General features: G+C 40.9%; 1 protein-coding gene across 1 annotated transcript in view; it reads right to left on the bottom strand.

Annotated features, from left to right (window-relative positions):
* The window catches only part of LOC126235444 (uncharacterized), a 449,334-nt gene that overhangs the window by 404,596 nt on the left and 23,247 nt on the right, over positions 1–21,491 (bottom strand). The window contains exon 2 of the mRNA XM_049944167.1: positions 3,040–3,527. Within this exon, the coding sequence (XP_049800124.1) occupies positions 3,040–3,525 (486 nt within the window). The 5' untranslated portion in view covers positions 3,526–3,527. The remainder of the gene's footprint in view (positions 1–3,039; positions 3,528–21,491) is intronic.

Genomic DNA, 21,491 nt, shown 5'->3' with positions numbered 1-21,491 from the left:
CGGCACAGGCGGCCAACTGTGGCAGAACTAACATCAGAGTTTAACGGTGGGCAGGGTACAAGTGTGTCTGAACACACAGTGCACCGAACCGCGATCGCTCCTAACAATGGGCCTCTGCAGCCGACGATCCGTGCTTGTGCCACTGTTAAAACTACGAAATCGGCAACTACGTCTGAAATCCCTTACGCATCGGCACAAGATGTTGGCGCAGTGACAGAGCCTAGCATGGTCTGCCGAATCCTGATACCTTTCTCATCATGCCGATGTGATGGCGCGAATGCGTCGTATTCTAGGGAAACAGCTCCTTGACACCTGTACAGCGGGAAGGAGACAAACTGGCTGCGCCTCGGGCATGGATGTGTGTGATGTCCTTAGGTTAGTTAGGTTTAAGTAGTTCTAAGTTCTAGGGAACTGATGACCTTAGAAGTTTAGTCCCATAGTGCTCAGAGCCATTTGAACCATTTGAACCAAACTGGCGGCGGCTCCAATGTGCACAGGGGAACATTCATATGGATATACGTGCAAATCACCATGACGCCCACGAAGTGTCGTACACTGTTGCAGACCACGTACACAACTTCATGATGATCAAGTTTATCGACGGCAGTGGTATTTTTCAACAGGATAATGCTCAATGTCATAAGGCAAGGAGTGTGATGGAGCTGTTCGAGGAACATAGTAGCGAGTTCCCATTGATGTGCTGCCTCACCAAATCGTCAAATCTGAGACCGATGGAACACATCTGCGATGTGACTGAAAGTTGCGTCAGACCTCATCTCCCATTTCCCCCTCCCCGGTATATACGGGAATTAGGTGCCTCCAGCGATCTACCAAGGCCTTATTGCTTCCATATTCATGCCACGACGCATCGCCGCTGTTATCTGTGCCAACGGTGGACATACCGGCTGTTAGGTAGGGGTCATAATCTTTTGACTGATCAATATATAGAACTATTTTAAGCTCATACGTGTGGCCACACAAGACGTTTATCTGTTTATTTTAAACGCATTCGTACTTCAGCTTGTTATCGATACAAGTGCAAAATGTATTCTCGCAATATGCGGGTAATGTAATACACTGGACTCTTGCTAAACCGACCATTCCTTGCACGTGTGGGTGCCGGATTAGCGGAACTGCCGGATTGTTGAGAGTGTCTAAAATTTAGTATAAACGCATAGTGATTGTACTTTACCAAATCAAAAGATACAGTCATTTTTAAAGAAAAGTTAGTCCTTGAGTGTGTACATGCATATTAATATCACTCGACATTCACTCTGAAACATGTCACAAAGTTTTACTTGTCTCCACGACGTTACGCGACGGCAGTATGGTTTATCACACAACGGCGTTTCAAGCATGTCATAGGTCCTGCCATGTTTCTGATTTTTGCCTAATGTACTCCAGGAAAACGGCTCCAGCTTCAGCACCAGCAGTTTTACATATCCTCATGTTCTCTCGACCTATGTCCACTTCTTTATCAGTTTCATCGTAACTTTCCTGCAAGCTTATGATTACCTCTTTTCTGCTGAACTTTGGTCATAAATACCTGCTCGTCCAACACTATTGCCAGCAAAAATGGTTTTCTGCGAAGAACCTCAGTTCAGTTTATATCTAATTTCGAGTTTCTGGTTGAGGTCCAACATAACATGTTTCCATTTAGAAGTTATGATTACAATCTGTAAGGAAAGCCACAATTTCAGAGTGTACGGGAATGTTGGATATTAACTAACAACATTGTTGCAGACGAAATTTCATTATTGTAGGTGTCATTTCAGATTGAACGACTATAGGCTTGAAGTGTGCCGGATTGCTGAGAGGCCGGACAACTGAGGGTCGTATTAGCGAGAGTTTGGTGTAGCTCTGTAGCTTTTCTATGAGCACTGATACGATTTATTTTTTAACAACATAACCTCCCATCAGGCGTGATTGCTATGCTGATGATGGAACTATACCTCCGAAATACACACAGAAAACAAAAACATTAAAAACATTGAAATACAATAGTCGACAGAACTTTATTTACAAATGTATATCACATTTATTCCCCTATTGAAAATAGTTTTATGTGTAGTTCAGTAAAGAACTTTGTTGAAGTATAATATTTGTATCAGTAAACAGACTTAACGTAAGAATACGATTCGTAATTTTTGTTCTGGTATTAGTTTGATTTACTTTATTTATTTAATTTTTAAGACTTCAGTCGTACACTGTTCCCATTTGTACCTGTGAATCCGTAAATATCAACCGTTGAAGGAATTTTCCGATTTCTAAATTTTACCTCGTCGAAATTGTTATCACAACTGGAAGATCAGCTTCAGTCGTAGGCAAAAGAATCTCATTGTACACTTAATTACTTTTTCCAAATATTAAGATCGCACAACTTGTACGTTTTATTGGCAGAACACTTAGAAGATGTAACAAATCTATGCAAGAAAGTGCCTACACAACACATGCAAGTCGTCTTCTGAAGTATAGCTGCGCGGTATGGGGTCCATACAAGATAGTAATGACGAAAGACATCGAAGAAGTTCAAAGAAGGGTCCCTAATATAGCATCAACGTGAAATAGAGGTGAAAGTATCACAGTTATGATCCACAACTTGAGGTGGCAATCGTTACACAAAGGTGTTTTTGGATGCGGCGAAATATTTTCACGAAGCTTCAAACACCAACTTTCTCCTCCAAATGTGGAAATATCTTATTGAATCCCACGTACACGGGAAGTAATGACCATCGCAATAATATAAGAAACATCACAAATCACACCGAAAGATTTAAGTATTTACTTTTCCCATGCTCTACGCGAGAATGGAACGGACGGGCAATTGTATGAAAGTAATTTTATGAACCTTCTGCCAAGTGTGAACTGCAGAATGCTCATGTAGATGCAGATCAAAGCGAGAGTAGCACAGAAATTCTAGGGGCTTAACGTTAGTGAATGGAAAACTGATCAAATGATTAATACTTGTTACTGGTGCAGGAATATGTACGCACAACGACTGGAAAATGTAAGATGTTTGGTTAATATATATTTACTTGCCGTGAATTGTCCTCTCTTTATCTCGGGAATGAACTTCTTGTACGTTCTCTCCCAGCACTGGTGGTGTCTGTCAGCGGCGTACCACAGACGATATTCCTGTTGGCCGCTGGCTTCGCCCTCGAGCGTTACAGTTCCGAAGTACGCCTTGGGCTCCTTGGACCAGCCTCCGTCCTCCGCGTGGCACGTTGTCCAGATACTGGAGTTAAGGGCGCCTGGGAGATGCTTCGATGAAAATCCTATTATGAGTTCGTCATGCTTGGTATTATTACTGGACAGTTCCCTCACGAATTCGTTTCGCTGTATACACGCTCGCACGCTGTTCACAATGTTCCCTGGCAGCCGGGGCTGTCGGCACCACCACCTTACGGATTCGAGCCTGGCCATCAACCTCAGGCATACTGCGTTTTCCTCCGGCGTTGCGCGCGTGCCGGTGGTGGACGATAGCAGCAACAGCAGCGCCACCGTCTGGATCGGACGCCATACCATTCCTGGAAATTGTACACAAAACCTGTTAAAAGGCAATGAAACTACCAGTGCGTGAAATCAGAGTATCCAGAGTTACGTCTCCGAAACTTAGGTTTATAGAGAAGCTTCAGTCAGTGACGTAACTAGGATACGACAGCCGGAAGGCGCAGCGGGAGCCGCTTCCTTGTGGGTGTGGTTTTGTGACATTCGAAAAGCATGAGGACCGATAGAAGACATAGGGAAGAGCGAGGACGGAAGGGGCCGTGAAGAAGAAGAAGAAAACGAAGAAGGAAAATGATTAGAGGGTACTGTAATGGGAAAAGAGCAGGGGCATATGGAAGAAAACCATGAGATTCTGATTGGGTTGTGTTAAACAACATTTCCGTGGGACCTACCTCCTCCTGTTACGGAGGTGATTGTATCTTGCTTCCGGCTGCTAGATAGAGTTGAAGATATAGGTAAGAGCGAGGACGGAAGGGGCCGTAAAGAGAAGAAGAAAACGAAGAAGGAAAATGACTAGAGGGTACTCTAATGGGAAAAGGGCAGGGGCATATGGAAGAAAACCATGAGATTATGATTGGGCTGTGTTAAGCAACATTTCCGTGGGACCTACCTCCTGTTACGGAGATGATTGTATCTTGCTTCCGGCTGCTAGATAGAGTTTTTAACAGGAACACAGAGCGTAACATTTTCAGTAAACTCATGTATAATTTTTTGATGCTGTTCTCTTTTAGAAAATCGAAATTTGCAAATGATTTTGTGAATAAGAATTTTTATGAAATTTGAAGTTTATAAGAATATATTTTATAAATACAGTATTACATAACGAAAAATAATGTATCAATGGTAGATCTGATTTACATCAATGATGTTACTAATGTTAGGTATGGAAAAGCAAGGGCACGGACCTCTGTAGTAGAATGAGGAGTGTGGTGGGAAGGGGGGGGGGGGGTGGAGTGGTATTTTAGAGGTATCAAAGAAAAACGTGGTAGACTCGTTGTGAAGTACTGCAGATAGAAGCTAACGAACAGCTAACACCCCGTCGAAGAGATGCTAATTTTGTGTGGCGAAACTGATGTAAAAGCCTCGACTGATGGATATAATTGTCTCTATGGAAAAGAAGAAGACACTTTAGGCTCCATAGCACATCACGAAAGCATCCGCTGATACAGTGAGTCGAAATACGTTTCCAAAAATGCGTTGTATTAGCAATAAATGTGCAATGAGGCTGCACAGACTTTGTAAACGTCGATGGTCAACTAAACACATCTTGTTATCGTCTTCTGTTAGAGTAACAATTAGTTATGTAAATGCATGCATCAGTATGTGTGTCTAATACTGTTGTGTTATTTCAAATACATGTAATTCATACTGCCCCCTCCCCCCCACATGTGTCTTTCGTTTTATTGTTTTAACCTACTTGTTGAGTGTTGGCAACTTGATGATGAGACCATTTTCTCTTGAAACACTTAGTTGATGTGTGATGACTAAGATTAAAGTGGCTGAACACTACGAAGTAATATTGACATAATTTGCGAATAATTATCAAAGGTCTAAGTTAATTCTTTTATCCTTCATCTGTGGGAAGCATACATACAATTCCAGTAATGGTAATGGAAAACCCAGTAATCGTCGCACCATGGACTCCCAGAAATTAATAATTCTAGTGACTGTCGAGGTTCAGGAAGACTTTCGAGGAGTGATGAAGATTGTTCAAACGTATTAATCTACTACGATCCAATTCCGTGTACTGGAGAACTGGCAGATGTGATCAACTGTGATAATTCTACCATCGTGCGACATTTGCAAGCAACGGGGAAGGTTCAAATATTGGGTGTATGGGTATTGCAAGCTCTAAGACAAAATCACAAAAAATCTGCGAGTGGCAATATGTGCACCTCTACTTGCTAAACATCAATTGAGCCGTGAACAACACTGCCCAGTCCCATCCTGTATCGTAACTGGTGACGAGAAATGGCGGTGTTATGCTAATATAATTAAAAGAAACGAATGGTTAAACCCAAACGAGGCACCAATTCCGCCTACAAAGACCCGCGCGCATCCACAGAAGATAACATCATGCATCTAGTGGAACAGCGACGGTGTGGTGTACTACGAACTGCTTCCATCACTACATATTTCAAGTGGCATTTACACAAAACACAACTGTTGGTCGAGCCTTTAAATAAAACTCAATTAATGAAAATATTAATTGGTCCAATATCCACCAACGAAAGTCTGAAAATGATAGGTGAAGACTGTGTTAGAACAGATGAGATTTTACAATGTCTAAAAACGATAACAAAGAAAAGAATGAGACAAGACCTAGCACTCAGTGCAAAAAAAGTTTAAAGAAATAAAACACAGATGCTAGAATACCCAAGTACCATACTGGATATAAAGATTTTGTTAAGGCTCAAGGAGGTCGTTCAAAGTTAAAGAAGTAAAACAGCAGATTGTTCCTAGGACACAATGGTTCGTGGAAAGTGACTCGTAAACCACACCAAAAGCACTAATCCTTAAGGATCCAAAAAAGGGTAAAATTCAAAGGTATATTTAAAACATTGAGCATATTACAAATGGAAAACCGATTGGTTGACAATACGAGGTGCATTCAAGTTCTAAGGCCTCCGATTTTTTTTCTCCGGACTGGAAAGAGATAGAAACATGCGCATTGTTTTAAAATGAGTCCGCGTTCATTGTCAATACGTCCCAGAGATGGCAGCACCGTACGGCAGATGGAATTTTACCGCCAGCGGCGAGAATGTGAACTGTTTTAAATACTTAAAATAGCGACGTTTTCCTTACTTGAACAGCGAGCAATCATTCGTTTTCTGAATTTGCGTGGTGTGAAACCAATTGAAATTCATCGACAGTTGAAGGAGACATGTGGTGATGGAGTTATGTACGTGTCAAAAGTGCGTTCGTGGGTGCGACAGTTTAATGAAGGCAGAACATCGTGTGACAACAAACCGAAACAACCTTGGGCTCGCACAAGCCGGTCTGACGACATGATCGAGAAAGTGGAGAGAATTGTTTTGGGGGATCGCCGAATGACTGTTGAACAGATCGCCTCTAGAGTTGGCATTTCTGTGGGTTCTGTGCACACAATCCTGCATGACGACTTGAAAATGCGAAAAGTGTCATCCAGGTGGGTGCCACGAATGCTGACGGACGACCACACGGCTGCCCGTGTGGCATGTTGCCGAGCAATGTTGACGCGCAACGACAGCATGAATGGGACTTCCTTTTCGTCGGTTGTGACAATAGATGAGACGTGGATGCCATTTTTCAATCCAGAAACAAAGCGCCAGTCAGCTCAATGGAAGCACACAGATTCACCGCCACCAAAAAAATTTCGGGTAACCGCCAGTGCTGAAAAAATGATGGTGTCCATGTTCTGGGACAGCGAGGGCGTATTCCGTACCCATTGCGTTCCAAAGGGCACTACGGTAACAGGTGCATCCTACGAAAATGTTTTGAAGAACAAATTCCTTCCTGCACTGCAACAAAAACGTCCGGGAAGGGCTGCGCGTGGGCTGTTTCACCGAGACAACGCACCCGAACATCGAGCTAACGTTACGCAACAGTTTCTTCGTGATAACAACTTTGAAGTGATTCCTCATGCTCCCTACTCACCTGACCTGGCTCCTAGTGACTTTTGGCTTTTTCCAACAATGAAAGACACTCTCCGTGGCCGCACATTCACCAGCCGTGCTGCTATTGCCTCAGCGATTTTCCAGTGGTCAAAACAGACTCATAAAGAAGCCTTCGCCGCTGCCATGGAATCATGGCGTCAGCGTTGTGGAAAATGTGTACGTCTGCAGGGCGATTACGTCGAGAAGTAACGCCAGTTTCATCGATTTCGGGTGAGTAGTTAATTAGAAAAAAAATCGGAGGCCTTAGAACTTGAATGCACCTCGTACAGGAAGATATTAATAACTTCGGGATATACATCTGCATCTACTTGGACACTCTGAAAATCACACATAAGTGCCTGGCAGAGGGTTCATTGAACCACCTCCACCATAATTCTCTATTATTCAAATCTCGAACAGCACATGCAAAAGATGAACACTAACACCTTTCCGTGGGTGCTCGGATTTCCCTTATTTTATTATGATGATCGTTTCTCCCTATGTAGGTCGGCGTCAGCAAAGTGGAAGAGAAAGTTGGTGATTGAAATTTCTTGAGAGATTCTACCGCAATGAGAAACGCATTTGTTTTAATTATGTACGCCGCAAATCCTACATCATGTCAGTGACACTGTCTTCCCTATTTATCGATAGCACAAAACGTGCTGCTCTTTTTTGAACTTTCTCTATGTACTCCGTTAATCCCATCTGGTAAGGATCCCATTTCGCGCAGCAGTACCGCTAAAAAGGATGGGCTAGCGTAGTGTAGGCAGTCTCTTTAGTAGATCTGTTGCATCGTCTAAGTGTTATGCGAATAAAACGCAGTCTTTGATTCGCCTTCCCCACAACATTTTCTATCTGTTCTTTCCAATTTAAATTATCGTAATTGCAATTACTAGGTATTTAATTGAATTTAGGGCCTTCAGATTTGATTTATCGTGTAACCGAAGTTTAGTGGATTCCTGTTAGCACTCATGTGGATGACCTCACACTTTTCATTATTTATAGTCATTGCCTATTTTCGCCCTATACGGATATCTTTTCTAAATCGTCAAAAGCCTTCTGTAAATCTAGGAACACGGAATGAATTTGCAATTCCTTGTCCCTTCGTGTGAGTAAAGAGCTAGTTGTAATTCATAATGTTCGGACGCAATATATGTTCCTAAATCTTGCTACATTCCGACGTTAATAGTATAGGCCTGTCATTTAGTGGATTACTCCCACTGCCTTTCTTGAATATTGGTGTGATCTGTGCAGCTTTTCAGTCTTTGGGTACGGATCTTTCATCGAGCGAGCAACTGATTGTTAAGTATGGAGCTATTGAATCAGCATACTCTGAAAGGAACCTTACATTTAAGAATCGAGGAAGATGGTAAGATGAAGTATTAAGTATTTCACGTTCGAAAGAAACGGAATACAAGTTTGAGAAAAGATAACGAGTCGTAGGGGAATAGGTCACTGTTTGGGAAGGTTGACTGCCAGGAATGACTAAACGAAAGAACTAGATTAATTCTAGATCTAATCTAATATTAAAAAGAGGCGTAGTAAACAACTAATGTACACAATTCATTGAAGTAGTGCAAATCTATTGCTTAATACAGTACAAGCAGCAATTTTGATACTATTGAGCGCTTACGGTGGACTAAGAGATACTGATGATAATCTCTAATTCCAGAGGCCTAGGGTAACTATAAATCACCCTATTATAATGAGGGAGGTCATACAGAGTATACTGGGATTATTTTCCAGGAATAAGTAGAAAATTTTATGTAAAAGCATGGTATACTTTTGAGGTTCATTTTTGGTAGCAAGGAAGGAAGTAATGATGATTAAAGTTATTATATATAATGAGGAATTCTTTAAGGTGAAATGATTCATGATAACAGATAGCCGCAGTTAGGAAAAGTGTTGCTAGAGACAATGCTCTGCGTAAAAGTAATGAAGTATCATCGCTTTAAGGGAACCGAATACTTGCCTATGATGCACTCAAGTAAAAGTTAACCCTCGAAAGCAAGACAGCTACTTGAATGGAATACAAAGTAAAAGTAGACGGTTTCGAAACTTACTTAAACCCGATTAAGTTTTTTTCCAGGAAGTTAGTTGAATCTATTTTAGTACAAACCTGCAATTATGTATTAATGGAGAGTAGGAGGTTCTGTTTACTGTAACACGTATTTTTGGTAGTACAAAAACATATATGGTGTATGTAACAAACCAAGGGAGTGGCATAAATGTTCGGTGGTTCAAGACATAGGTCCCATTCCTATGTACGAATCAGCAAAGAAATTATGAAAGAAAAATAATAACAATATGAAAACATTATTGTCTGAGGACGGTGGTACTGTTCCTCACTGCGGACTATTCTATGGAAAATAACTCCAGGCATGGACTTGCGTGTAATAATGTTGACAAGATATCGTCGAAAAAAGTAATTTCTGCTAATTGATTGATAACACAGGTCTGTGACATAAAAATTGTTTCAAATTTATTAAGTGATTTTTACACTGTTTTCAACGCTGATTTCGGGAAAAATGGTGAAAAAATTCCACCACGTACAGTTATTTCACAAACTGCTTGTCTAGTTTTAGCTTTTTCCAATATTTCAGCATTCTAGTGATTTTGAATTTTGGTTTTTAGGATCTCCATAAACTGTTATTTAGTGGTTTTTATACAAGGTATACGTAAAATAAAGAGTAATTAGGAGAAACCAGCAGTATTCTCATGTCAGTGCCTGTCTGTCATGCTGCCCCTTCCCCCGCCATCACCAAGCAGTGAGCTTCTGCTATTGTCCTTCGGTTCTCATAACCTTTTCACTCTGTGCTATTCACGTGTTGTTGTTACTAGTGCTTTAAAGTAGTGACTATTTGCTTGTATTGTGAAGTTGTTTTATGGACAATGGACAATGGCTACCAGAGAATGTATTAACTCGCCAGATTGCTTTGGCTACGTTTGTGATAACTATACCGTTAAAAAGCAACAAAGAAATATTTCCGATTTTCTTGAAAAAGTATATTTCGCCTATTTTGGTGTAGAGTTAGGCGATCAAGATACTTCTCTCAAGAAGGTGACCTGTTGTTTTGCAGTGATGTTCCAGGACTTATGGTAGATTTCAAAATAGAATATGCTCCTGATGAGTGGAGACTTTTTATTGATTCTTCAAAAAGAAGTCTTAAAGCAGTACTTCTACACAACGGCAATAAGTATGCTTCTATACCAGTTGGACACTCGGTTCACTTAAAAGAATGTTACGAAAACTTTGAACTGCTTTTAACCAAACTCTGCTATTCAGACCACAAATGGACACTATGTGGTGATTTAAAAGTGATTTCAATGCTGCTTGGTCAACAAAGTGGCTATACAAAGTTCCCTTGCTTTCTCTGTGAATGGGACAGTAGAGACAGAAAGCAACACTACATAAAAGAAGTTTGGCTCTTGAGAAAAACCTTACAGATAGGGGTTAAAAATGTTGAGAGGAAAAGCCTTGTAGATCCCAAAAAGGTGTTACTTCCAACACCTTACATTAAGTTGGGGCTCATGAAACAATTTGTTAAGGCATTGCCAAAAGAAGGGGAGTGTTGCAGATATCTTACACAAAGCTGAAGTAAGGAATCTTTGTCGGACCAGACATTAGAAAACTAATGACAGATCCCAACTTTGTGGACAAAATGGAAACAGAAGGAAAGGCAGCGTGGACATCTTTTAAAATAGTTGTTACCGGTTTCCTAGGAAACAAAGGAGATCCATACTACAAGACAATTGTCACAGACATGCTCGACAGTTTTAAGAAGCTGGGCTGTAACATGAGCATTAAAGTTCATTTTCTCCACTCACATCTTGACTCCTTCCCTGCAAATCTTGCTGATGTAAGTGAAAAGCAGGGCGAAAGATTCCACCAAGACATCAATGAAATGGGAAGAAGATATCAAGGAAGATGGAACGTCAACATGATAGCGGACTACTGCTGGATGATAGAAAGAGATGATCCTCAACGAGTTCACAGCCGGAAAACCAATAAAAGAAGCTCCGACAGAAAGTTAAAGCGTTATTATAAGGACTTATGAGCTTAAAGAGAAATGGAAGTGTACTGAAAATGTAGTTTAGAACATGATTTATAAATTAAATAAAATTTTATGACGTTGGAAAAAATGTGTTAAATTTCTTAAATTTTATTATTATGCCCAGAAATACTCCCTGTTTCGTGAGAAAACCTGACGTGATACAAAGTGATAAAAAAAAGGATTGAGTTTTTGAAATTAACGCCGAAAATTACATAAAAGTCAGTTATCAACTTTCAAACAACTTTTAAAAAATAATTTTTTGCCGATATGTGTAATCCAAGACAATCAAATGATATATCTCATGGAAAAGTGATTAATGCAACACGAAATGGTAGTGACTATAGTGTTAATATGAACCGACGTGGTGGTTTTCAGTTACGTCTAACATAAAATGACAGAGATTTCCAAACCTAGTAGTAAGTACGGAGACATTATTTGATATGGGAATATGCTAATGATATCCAATGAAAAGATATAATACAATGTGTAAAAGTGTGTCACAGCCATGTGTCGAGCCGCTGGAGGCGGAGGGATGGGGTGGGAGGGACTGAAGGGGGTGGGGTTGTGCTGGTAATCATGACAGGATAGAGTACATCCTTGGTCAGCGCTACCTTACATCAATGAGGCGGTTCGATGCACTGTTCGTGGTAAGAACTCTTAGTATACACAGTATGTACGAGGGCGGTTCAGAAAGTAACCTCCGATTGGTCACAGTGCGGGTTGTGGGGGGAGTAGCGACGCCATCTGTGCGTTCACGTACTCAACAGGTCAGTCGGCATCAAGCCGTGGTCGAGTGAACGTCGTACCTGCGCTAGTTTAGTTTTTGTGGCAGTTTGAAATGTGTGCTGCAATAGAAAACCCCGCCAAATGTGAAGTGCGTGCTGTCATAAGGTTTTTTACAGCCAAAGGATATTCTGCAGCAGCTATTCATCGTGAGCTTTGTGCCGTGTACGGACCAAGAGTTATGAGTGAAGGAGTTGTCCGTGAATGGGTACGTTTATTTAAAAGTGGACGAGAAAACGTTCATGATGAAGAGAGGAGTGGTAGACCATCATTGGTGACTGACGAACTCGTTCAGACAGTTGATGCAAAAGTTCGTGAAAATCGACGTTTCTCAATGTCGGAGTTGTCTACTGGTTTTCCACAGATTTCTAAGACTCTCTTGTACGAGATAGTGACAGCAAGATTGGGTTACCGTAAGTTCTGTGCACGATGGGTGCCCAAAATTCTTACCGACCACCACAAAACTCAAAGAATGGCCTCTGCATTAGACTTTCTGTCACGTTATGAGGACAAAGGAGAACCATTGTTAAACAGAATCGTGACCGGTGACGAAACCTGGATTAAGTACGTGAACCCTGAGACAAAAGAACAATCAAAGATGTGGGCACATTCAAATTCGCCTACCAAACCAAGAAAAGCCTCGCAAGATTTTTCTGCCAGAAAACTGATGGCAACGGTGTTTTGGGATGCCAAAGGGGTGTTGTTGGTTGAATTCATGGAACGTGGTACGACCATTAATCAAGACGTGTACTGTGAAACAATAAAAAAGTTACGACGGGCTATACAGAACAAACGCCGTCGTATGCTGACTTCCGGTATCGTTTTTTTGCACGATAACGCCCGTCCTCACTCTGTTCGCAGAACAACGGCCCTTCTTGAGTCCTTCAAGTGGGACGTTATCAACCATCCACCTTACAGCCCAGACCTGGCGCCAAGTGATTATCACCTCTTCATGCATTTGAAGAAATGGCTCGGGTCACAGCGGTTTGATGACGACGAAGAGCTCAAAGATGCGGTCACAGGCTGGCTCCAGGCACAAGCGGGTGATTTTTATGCAGAAGGAATTTCAAAGCTTGTGAAGAGATACGATAAGTGCCTCAATCGCTATGGAGACTATGTAGAAAAATAGTGCAAAGATGTAGTTGTAAGATGTATATATTAAAATATTTTTATTTAACTTGGTGTATTTTTTTAAATCAACCGGAGGTTACTTTCTGAACGGCCCTCGTAATATTAGTATCAAAGGAAGCATAGTTAAGCTTTATCGGGCCATAATATCAAAAATGAGTATACATGTATAGTTTTATGTTAGAAAACAATGTGTACTGTTACATGGGCTTGAGGCCGTTGGTGCAGCGGTGGGGGACTTGCTCCAACAGGGTACGGCTTAGTTGAAAGCTTGTCACCGTATGCGCGAAGCAGACGGCCGTGTCAAACTGAAAGACACAGTTGTGGAGACTGCAGCCTTTGATTGTTATTAAAAAAAGGTATTTTTTGTATAGTATTAGTTGTTGCCTCGTTGTCTTCGCAGCATGCCGGCCGGAGTGGCCGAGCGGTTCTAGGCGCTACAGTCTGGAACCACGTGACCGCTACGGTTGCAGGTTCGAATCCTGCCTCGGGCATGGATGTATGTGATGTCCTTAGGTTAGTTAGGTTTAAGTAGTTCTACGTTCCAGGGGACTGATGACCAAAGCAGTTAAGTCCCATAATGCTCAGAGCCATTTGAACCATTTTTCTTCGTAGTATTAAGTCGCACTCATTCGTGTGAGCAAGTAGAGCTTCTGTTATTGTATTGAAGATACAAACGTATTATCGAGACTGATTAAAGTATTGAACACAAGACGTTATTAAAGGAAATTTAAAATGGTTCAAATGGCTCTGAGCACTATGAGACTCAACTGCTGAGGTCATAAGTCCCCTAGAACTTAGAACTACTTAAACCTAACTAACCTAAGGACAACACACACATCCATGCCCGAGGCAGGATTCGAACCTGCGACCGTAGCGGTCGCGCGGTTCCAGACTGTAGCGCCAGAACCGCTCGGCCACCAGCGGCCGGCGAAATTTAAAACCCTTGTTGAGAAGTTATATTACGCAAAAGTGTTTATGCTAGATGCTCATCGTAATAAATCTTGTCCACATGATATTACTGAACAGAACCCAATCATTACTTGAATGAGGCTGAGAAGAAGGGAAGTGGATTATCTTCGAGACTGCTGACTTTGCTGAACTGACTCTGGGTCTTGGAGGCAGTATTAATATCCACGATTAATTTTGATAGGCTAATACACGCTCTTTAAGTGATGTACAGTTTTCAAAATCGTAAAGGTGCCGTAATTTTTGACACTGACGTAACATTAACACAGAGATACGAGATACACAACTGCGCTTATGACTGATTAATTGCATGTGCTAATATCGCTGGTTGTCTTTGCCACGAAACAATACCCATACTTCGAGCTGCGCAAAAGACGTAAATTCCTTGAGATTAGGTGCATATGTACTTATCACAGTTACGTAATTAATGCCCTCCAGCCCTATTAAACAAGAAACTTCTAAGATAAAATATTTATGTGGAACAGTCGATCGTGATACCAACTCAATTAGTATTGGTGGGACGGTTTGAAACTTTGTCACGAAGTTAAGACAATCTTATTAGCCAATGTGAAGACTAGTAAGCTGCTAAGGGCATTGAATGACCGAACCTGTCAACATATTAGCATTAGAGTTGCTCATACAGTTCGAAACGTAATGTTCTTAACGAATTACACTATCAGATCGATTGACGAAAAGGGTGAAGAAATATTATGTGCACGTCGACCAGCAGCAGCATTAACGCATACACTTCAAAGTGCACCATACTATGTCACTTCTACTGAACAAATGCTCATAGCTCTTAAGGTATGCACCTTACAGCTCATGTTTACTGTACATATTTTTCTTAGTTCGGTCCATACTATATCCTCCCAGATAACTGTAAACAAAGAGTTTGTGGTAGAAACGATTTGTTTCACAGTATTGAAAATGAAGACTTGCTCATAGATCTGAAGGTGCCCGTTGAAAAGCTCATGCCACCTGAGACTTTTCTAGTATCGTGTATATTCAGCTATATGCGTTTGCGGCATTAACTGTGATACACCCTGTAACATAGAAAAATACACTTTACATACACTAGGCTTTCAGATTTTATCAAGTGTATACTGCCCCAGATATCAATTGGGATTTGTTCCTATTCTCCGGTCCTGACCAAGTTCTCTGGAGGTGGAAATCCTCACTCAAGTATTCCCATTACCATCTCATCTGAAAAAGTCCTGACTTTACAACGTATCAATATCCGAATACTGTAGTTAGAGAATACTCTACTTGAAGAATGAAAAGCGTACGTAAAAAGAGTTTTATAAGCAGCGAAATATTTGCGGATAAACCAAATGATTCAGAAAGTAGAGAATTTCTTCCCATAACTCCAGTCAACGATCACAAACGTGGTCAAAATATCGTTTTTGTTCCATAACGACCGCCTTGAAATGGAACAGGGTCATTATGGGTGGGAACTGATGACAGTTTGTTTTGTGGTCACTGACTAGAATTGAAGAGAGAAAAAATGAGCAGAAACGAAGATCTGGTTAACTGTGAATGAACCTTACAGTTAGCCTTCGCTTGGGATCTTGAACGATGACAGTTGATGTTAACTAGGAATCCATTTGGTTTCATCATTCGTCATGATACCGTCAGGTCTTGGCCTCATTTTTAGGTAATCTAGTTTCCTTCTTTCCTTTGACCATTTCTGAGATTTAATCTCCCTAACCACTATTAGTGGTTATATCTCGTGCATTTTGGAACAGTTCTCGGAGCGTGAAATAAAATTCCTCTGTACTTTTACCCCACTTACTTTTATTATAACCATGTTGTCCAAGCAAACCCCTTAGTTTGGATTTCGCTTGTCCCAACCACCAACTGAGTCTGCTGGGGTATTTCCTAAGATAGTGACACAGGCCTATCATGTTTACATTACCATAACTGTTGGTAGTGATCTCTGTGTAAAGTATTATTTAATGTACAGTAACTTTCCCGGAAACTCGTTTGCTTTTGTGATATAATCACAGCGATCGAAAAAATTTACAGGCCAATATCTGATTTATTGACTTAATGTAGTAAGTCTTTCGACTCCTGTCATGCCTATCTATTCCTTTGTTATTGTTGAGTAAATCAGTTACTGGTTATTCATGCTGTTAATCAGTTACTTTCAGCCGCTACTTGAGAATGAATAATCCTTCGTTCTGTAATTCCCAGTTGTTATCATTTCCATAGTTGAAATTTCTTTCCTAGTTTTCATTAACTTTTCAAGTATGTAATCTGTAAATGTGAATGAACCAAGGTTTGAGGATTCCGTGAGAAGTGTTTTGGAGGAAGACGACGATTTCAGCAGTGAATGTGACGTACTTTCAAGTGACGAAGATAATTTGCAAATACAGTCTGAACGTGATTCTGAGACTGATGCTGCAATTTCAGATGATGGTGATAATGAGGCGGAGAAGGAGGATGCATCATCAACAAACACGTTCAAAGGAAAGAACGTATTTTTATGGCCTGAAGTACCATCTAACAAAAATAAAACCCAATTTGAAATACTGTGAAAATTCATAGAGGTGCTAACTTGACCCAGAACATTAATCCGGAGATAGATACTGTCAAAAAATTATTAGAGACAATTACAGCTGAGGATGCTTGTAGCTCATACCTATGAGGAAATTAAAAAAAAAAAAAGATGCGCATATACTGACCACCGATTTCTTGATGATGTGGGCAGGGAAGAAATGCGCGCACTAGTGGAATTACTACATACGCCAGGTAGCGGAAAAGATGGCCACCTCAACACTCATAGAAGGTGGTGAGGCTCATCAGTCTACCTATATGTTATGTCTCAAATGAAGTTCGAATTTCTTCTAAATTGTCTTAGATTTCGTGATAAGACCAAGAAAAAATAGGAGATATTTCACCTATTCGTGAACTCTGGATAGCTTTTGCAAGTAGTTGCTGCTCTCGTTATTCTCCTCATATGTATGTAATAGCTGATGAGCAGCTTTTAGGATTTCGTGACAAATGTCCTTTCCGTATTTGCGTTTCTTCGAAACGTGATAAAAATTGCATCTAAATAATAACGTATCAGATCCTATTCCATATGTCGCGAAGGAGTCTAGAAACAGCCACGAAAGTCTGTCAGCGTACCATGTGAAAGCTCCGTCTACAACTAACCTTGGGACAGGTCGAAACATCACTTGCGACAATTCGTTCTCATCCTTATCTTTGAAAGATATGATAGTGAAAGAGAATTTGATAACTAAGACACACAGAATTACAGACATCGGCTGCTAGAGGCCATTCATTGAAATCAGTGGACAAAGCTGAAAACTGGCGCCAGACTGGGATTCGAAGCCGGGTCTCCTCCCTGCTGGGCAGATGCTCCGACCACTAAGCCATCCGGACACAGTGGTCATTGCAACTGCACGGACTACTCTAGGACGCCTCCCGCCAGACCCAGATTCTCAAGTTATCCACACACACAAAGAACAGACACCCCCCCCCCACACACACACATATATATATATATATATATATATATATATATATATAATATTTGGTAATTGTTAGTACGATGAGAAAAAAATGAGGGGGAAATCGCATCAAGTTTCTTACCAGACAGAAGAAAAGAAAGTGCTATCGTCGAAATTCGTTTTTCATAAAAAGAAAAAACACATGTCATTCTTCCTAGAAAGGGAAAATGTGTAGTAGTTTTATCAACTATGCGTAGTGGTCTTTATGTTGATCTGACAACAAATGAAACATAGAATTTCATAATAGTACCAAAGCGGCATTGGACAAAATTGTACACGCCTAATCTTTTTGGAGGACAAGAATTTTGGACCATGCAGCAATCCAGGCAAAAATAAATGCTTTTATTCTTTTCTTAGTACAGTCACAGTAACATATGAAAACAAAAGGTTTTCTAAAGAATCTTGGATTTGAACTTGCTACCACCACACATGCAAAAGCCCCTACAGAAAAAGTTCGTGACGGGAGCTGTCGGAGTAGGTATGACTTCTGGGAACCAAAAGAATAAAGGTCCCTTCAAAAAATGGTTCAAATGGCTCTGAGCACTATGGGACTTAACTTTTGAGGTCACCAGTCCCCTATAACTTAGAACTACTTTAACCTAACTAACCTAAGGACATCACACACATCCGTGCCCGAAGCAGGATTCGAACTTTCGACCTTAGTGGTCACGCGGTTCCAGACTGTAGGGCCTAGAACCGCTCGGCCACTTCGGCCGGCCCAAATAAAGGTCCCTCAAGATCACGAAAAGAGACCCACAAAACTGTATAAGCAAATAAGATGTCATTTGTGCTCTGTAGATAGAGACATAAAAGTGATACTAGATTGAGTAAAATGGTGTAGGTCTGCGTGTAATGACCATAGAAAAGAAAATTGTATATCTTGTTTCTCTTGAAACACAATGTCCTAATAAGCGATGTTAAATTGCTCTAAAGTGTTTATATTTTAAAAAAATGTTGGTACGTAACTGTGGACCAATTTTCACTCTAAAACTTTGGTAATGTTGCAGCTAAGTACAAAATAAAACACTGGGGTGAAGAATTCACTCCTTTTACCTTTGGTTGCTGTACTGTTGACGGTGTAAGCGGAGGGTTACATTTCCCACCATGTATTCTAGTTCTAGGCCTCCGCCGAAATTTTGTTTTTGACCTCTTTTAGTGTGATAGCAGCGTTAGAATCGTCTGCAAATGCGAATTTGCTCCATGCTATTAGTAAAGCAGACATAGTTTTCTTTTTGAAAAACTCGGCCTTTGCCTCTCTACAGCTGCTTCCAGACGGAGCGTAAATATTTACAAATATCATACCTTCCTTTTGTGCCGATATTCCTATGCGGCTTAAAAGTCTCTGAGTTTCTGCTACTAGAATACCATCTTTCTTTAAATATCGCACTTTTGGATCTGTTGAGAACTGCGTTTTGTCCTGCAGTTTCATCTAGATTGCTGATTCTGACTTCTTGCAGTACACTTACATCTGCTGCGTATAAGATTCATTGGAGACACGCCAGTTTTAACTTAATTAATATTGTGCTGGTATTTAAACTACGTTTTATAATTTTGATAGGTCATTGTTGCGCTTTGTGGTTATGGGTTACTTATTTTCGTTTCTGATGTCGATATTTGTCCCTGATACTGTGATAAGTCCGGATTTTGGTCTGAGACTGGGAGTCACCGCTCTTTTCCTACATTTCCGCTTGGTTCTACTTGACCCTAAAATCTCCTGTTTATGTGCTTCCTTTTCATATTTATTACTGCCTGCAAACAATTGGCGTTCGGCTTGCAAGATCGCTTCCAAGTCAGGCATTGTTATATCTCCAATCTCGCTTTCTCCATGGTCCTAATGGAAGTTGCTGTGGGCTCTTTGATTGCATTATTGTGCCCCTCTTCGTTACGACTCGCAGAAATTTTTCTCTTAGGCTTTTCAGCTGAAACCTGTCTCAGATTTCCTATGCCAGTAGACTCTGTTGTGTCCAGCTGCGATTATTCTGTTGTTTCAGTTGGTCAGTCCTCAGATGATCCCGCTAGATATACCACTGACAACGTTTGAGGGCTTGGCTCTGGAGCTCCACCCTCGTGTGGACATTGGAGGACCTCCTTCGCGGACATTCTGAGTTATCTGTTGTAAGCCTCCGACCACAGTTGCAACGTCCCCTTGACGTTCGTTTATTTTCCGTTTGCTGCCGCGACATTGCTAGTATCAGTTGTGTTCTATCACCATCAACTATACTACTGGCTTGAGTTTGAATGTAAAGTAATCAATCAGTATTTCCCGTTCCTAAATCGTCCTGACCCTTCCCATGTACGCCTAAAGGCGGAAATGCATGATTATTCAATGCATTTTGAATATCTTTGCTGTGTTAAGCGTTATTGTTTACCGTTTCGAAATCATTAAGAGCAACCGAACGTCTTTCAGCTGAATTGGCCCTGTTTGCTATCGGTTCTGTTCCTCTTACTGCTTCGACGTCAAAAAAAAAAAAAAAAAAAAAAAAAAAAAAAAAACGTTTAGTTAGGATGAGCTGCATGCGAAATTGTCAGTTGGAACATCTCCATTTACTGTGGTTTGTTTTATTCTGTATGAAGGAAGCTGTTGGTTAGCTCATATACGTAATGTAAGTCTGTTAGTATGCAACACTCACTACGGACGGGATTGATTTTTTAACTTTTATTTTGATAGCTCTCATTCCATTTGGAACAAGAAATGGTTAAAAAGCTTCCCGCCGTTCAGAATTGCACGAACATTTTCATTTGTCCGCAATTGGAGTATTATAAATTGGTATGAAACTTTCATGGAGATTGTGAAGACACGCGGGTCTGTCAAGATGCCTTTTACGGGACTAGCGGTAACGCAGAGAGAGAGTCTTTTATTAACTAAATTACGAATACACTCACGAATTACTCACTCGTACACTGAGTTGTTGCAAAGCATGAAATAGATCAAATCGCTGATATTAAGTCGAATACTGTCTACTTGATCTCTTGCTACTTTCATAAACGCAGTTATCTAGTTCTGAAATTCGAGAGCTGCTCATTATCCTTGATGAATTCTAGATTCTCAATGTTCTTACGGGGATAAGTTTCCATTGCTTTTTATATTTTTTCATACACATAGATACCCCAGCTATTTAACAGTAGCTACGCGAGACAGCACAATTAGCACTGGAGCTGTAACCCTTACCACGGCCTAATTACCAATGTAGAAGAGCTCAGACCACTGATATTAATCATACCGGGAAAGGACGTGGCACCTTGAGGATGGGTCACCAGTAACCTATGGAACAGATGTGCTCTCTTTTCCGCCTTGCCTTGAGGGAAATGTAACTATCACAAACTGGGTGCGTTTCTATACCAGAAAACTGTGGCGTAGACTGCCACAAACAATGGCATCTTTTCGTCGTATCCAGTAACCAAGAAAGAGGTCGGTGAGCGCTCTCAAAACCAAAAGCGAATAGTGAATTAAATATATGAACACTTTGCATTGAGTGATCTGACAGATTACGCTAGTAATATTTCACATGTCTTTAAAGTAGATGAAACAGAAATTCTGAGGATACGCAGCTGAGAGATTGGATTACCCAGTTATTGCACAGCAATTACGAAAGAGAACATCAGTACACAATTCGGCATGGAGTGTCCTTTGGACACCGAAATAAAACAAAACACCATTCATGACTTCCGTAAGGGGGCGGTAATGGTAGATGCCCTTCATGACGTCACACGGCTACGCTGCGGGTGGAGTGTGAATCCCTCTGACTCATCTTCCCGCGCATGTGTTTATTATCGATGTAGCATTTTACAGCGAAATGTCGACTCGAACGACAATCAGAAATCCTGCATGTATCTGAGTCGACAGCATACTGCTCGCTCTGAGGTGTGTGATCACACAACCACTCCACTGCTCATTCCGA

The sequence above is a fragment of the Schistocerca nitens genome, chromosome 2, assembly GCF_023898315.1.
Source record: "Schistocerca nitens isolate TAMUIC-IGC-003100 chromosome 2, iqSchNite1.1, whole genome shotgun sequence".
Classification (NCBI taxonomy): domain Eukaryota; kingdom Metazoa; phylum Arthropoda; class Insecta; order Orthoptera; family Acrididae; genus Schistocerca; species Schistocerca nitens.
This window is presented reverse-complemented; position numbering and strand designations above follow the sequence as displayed.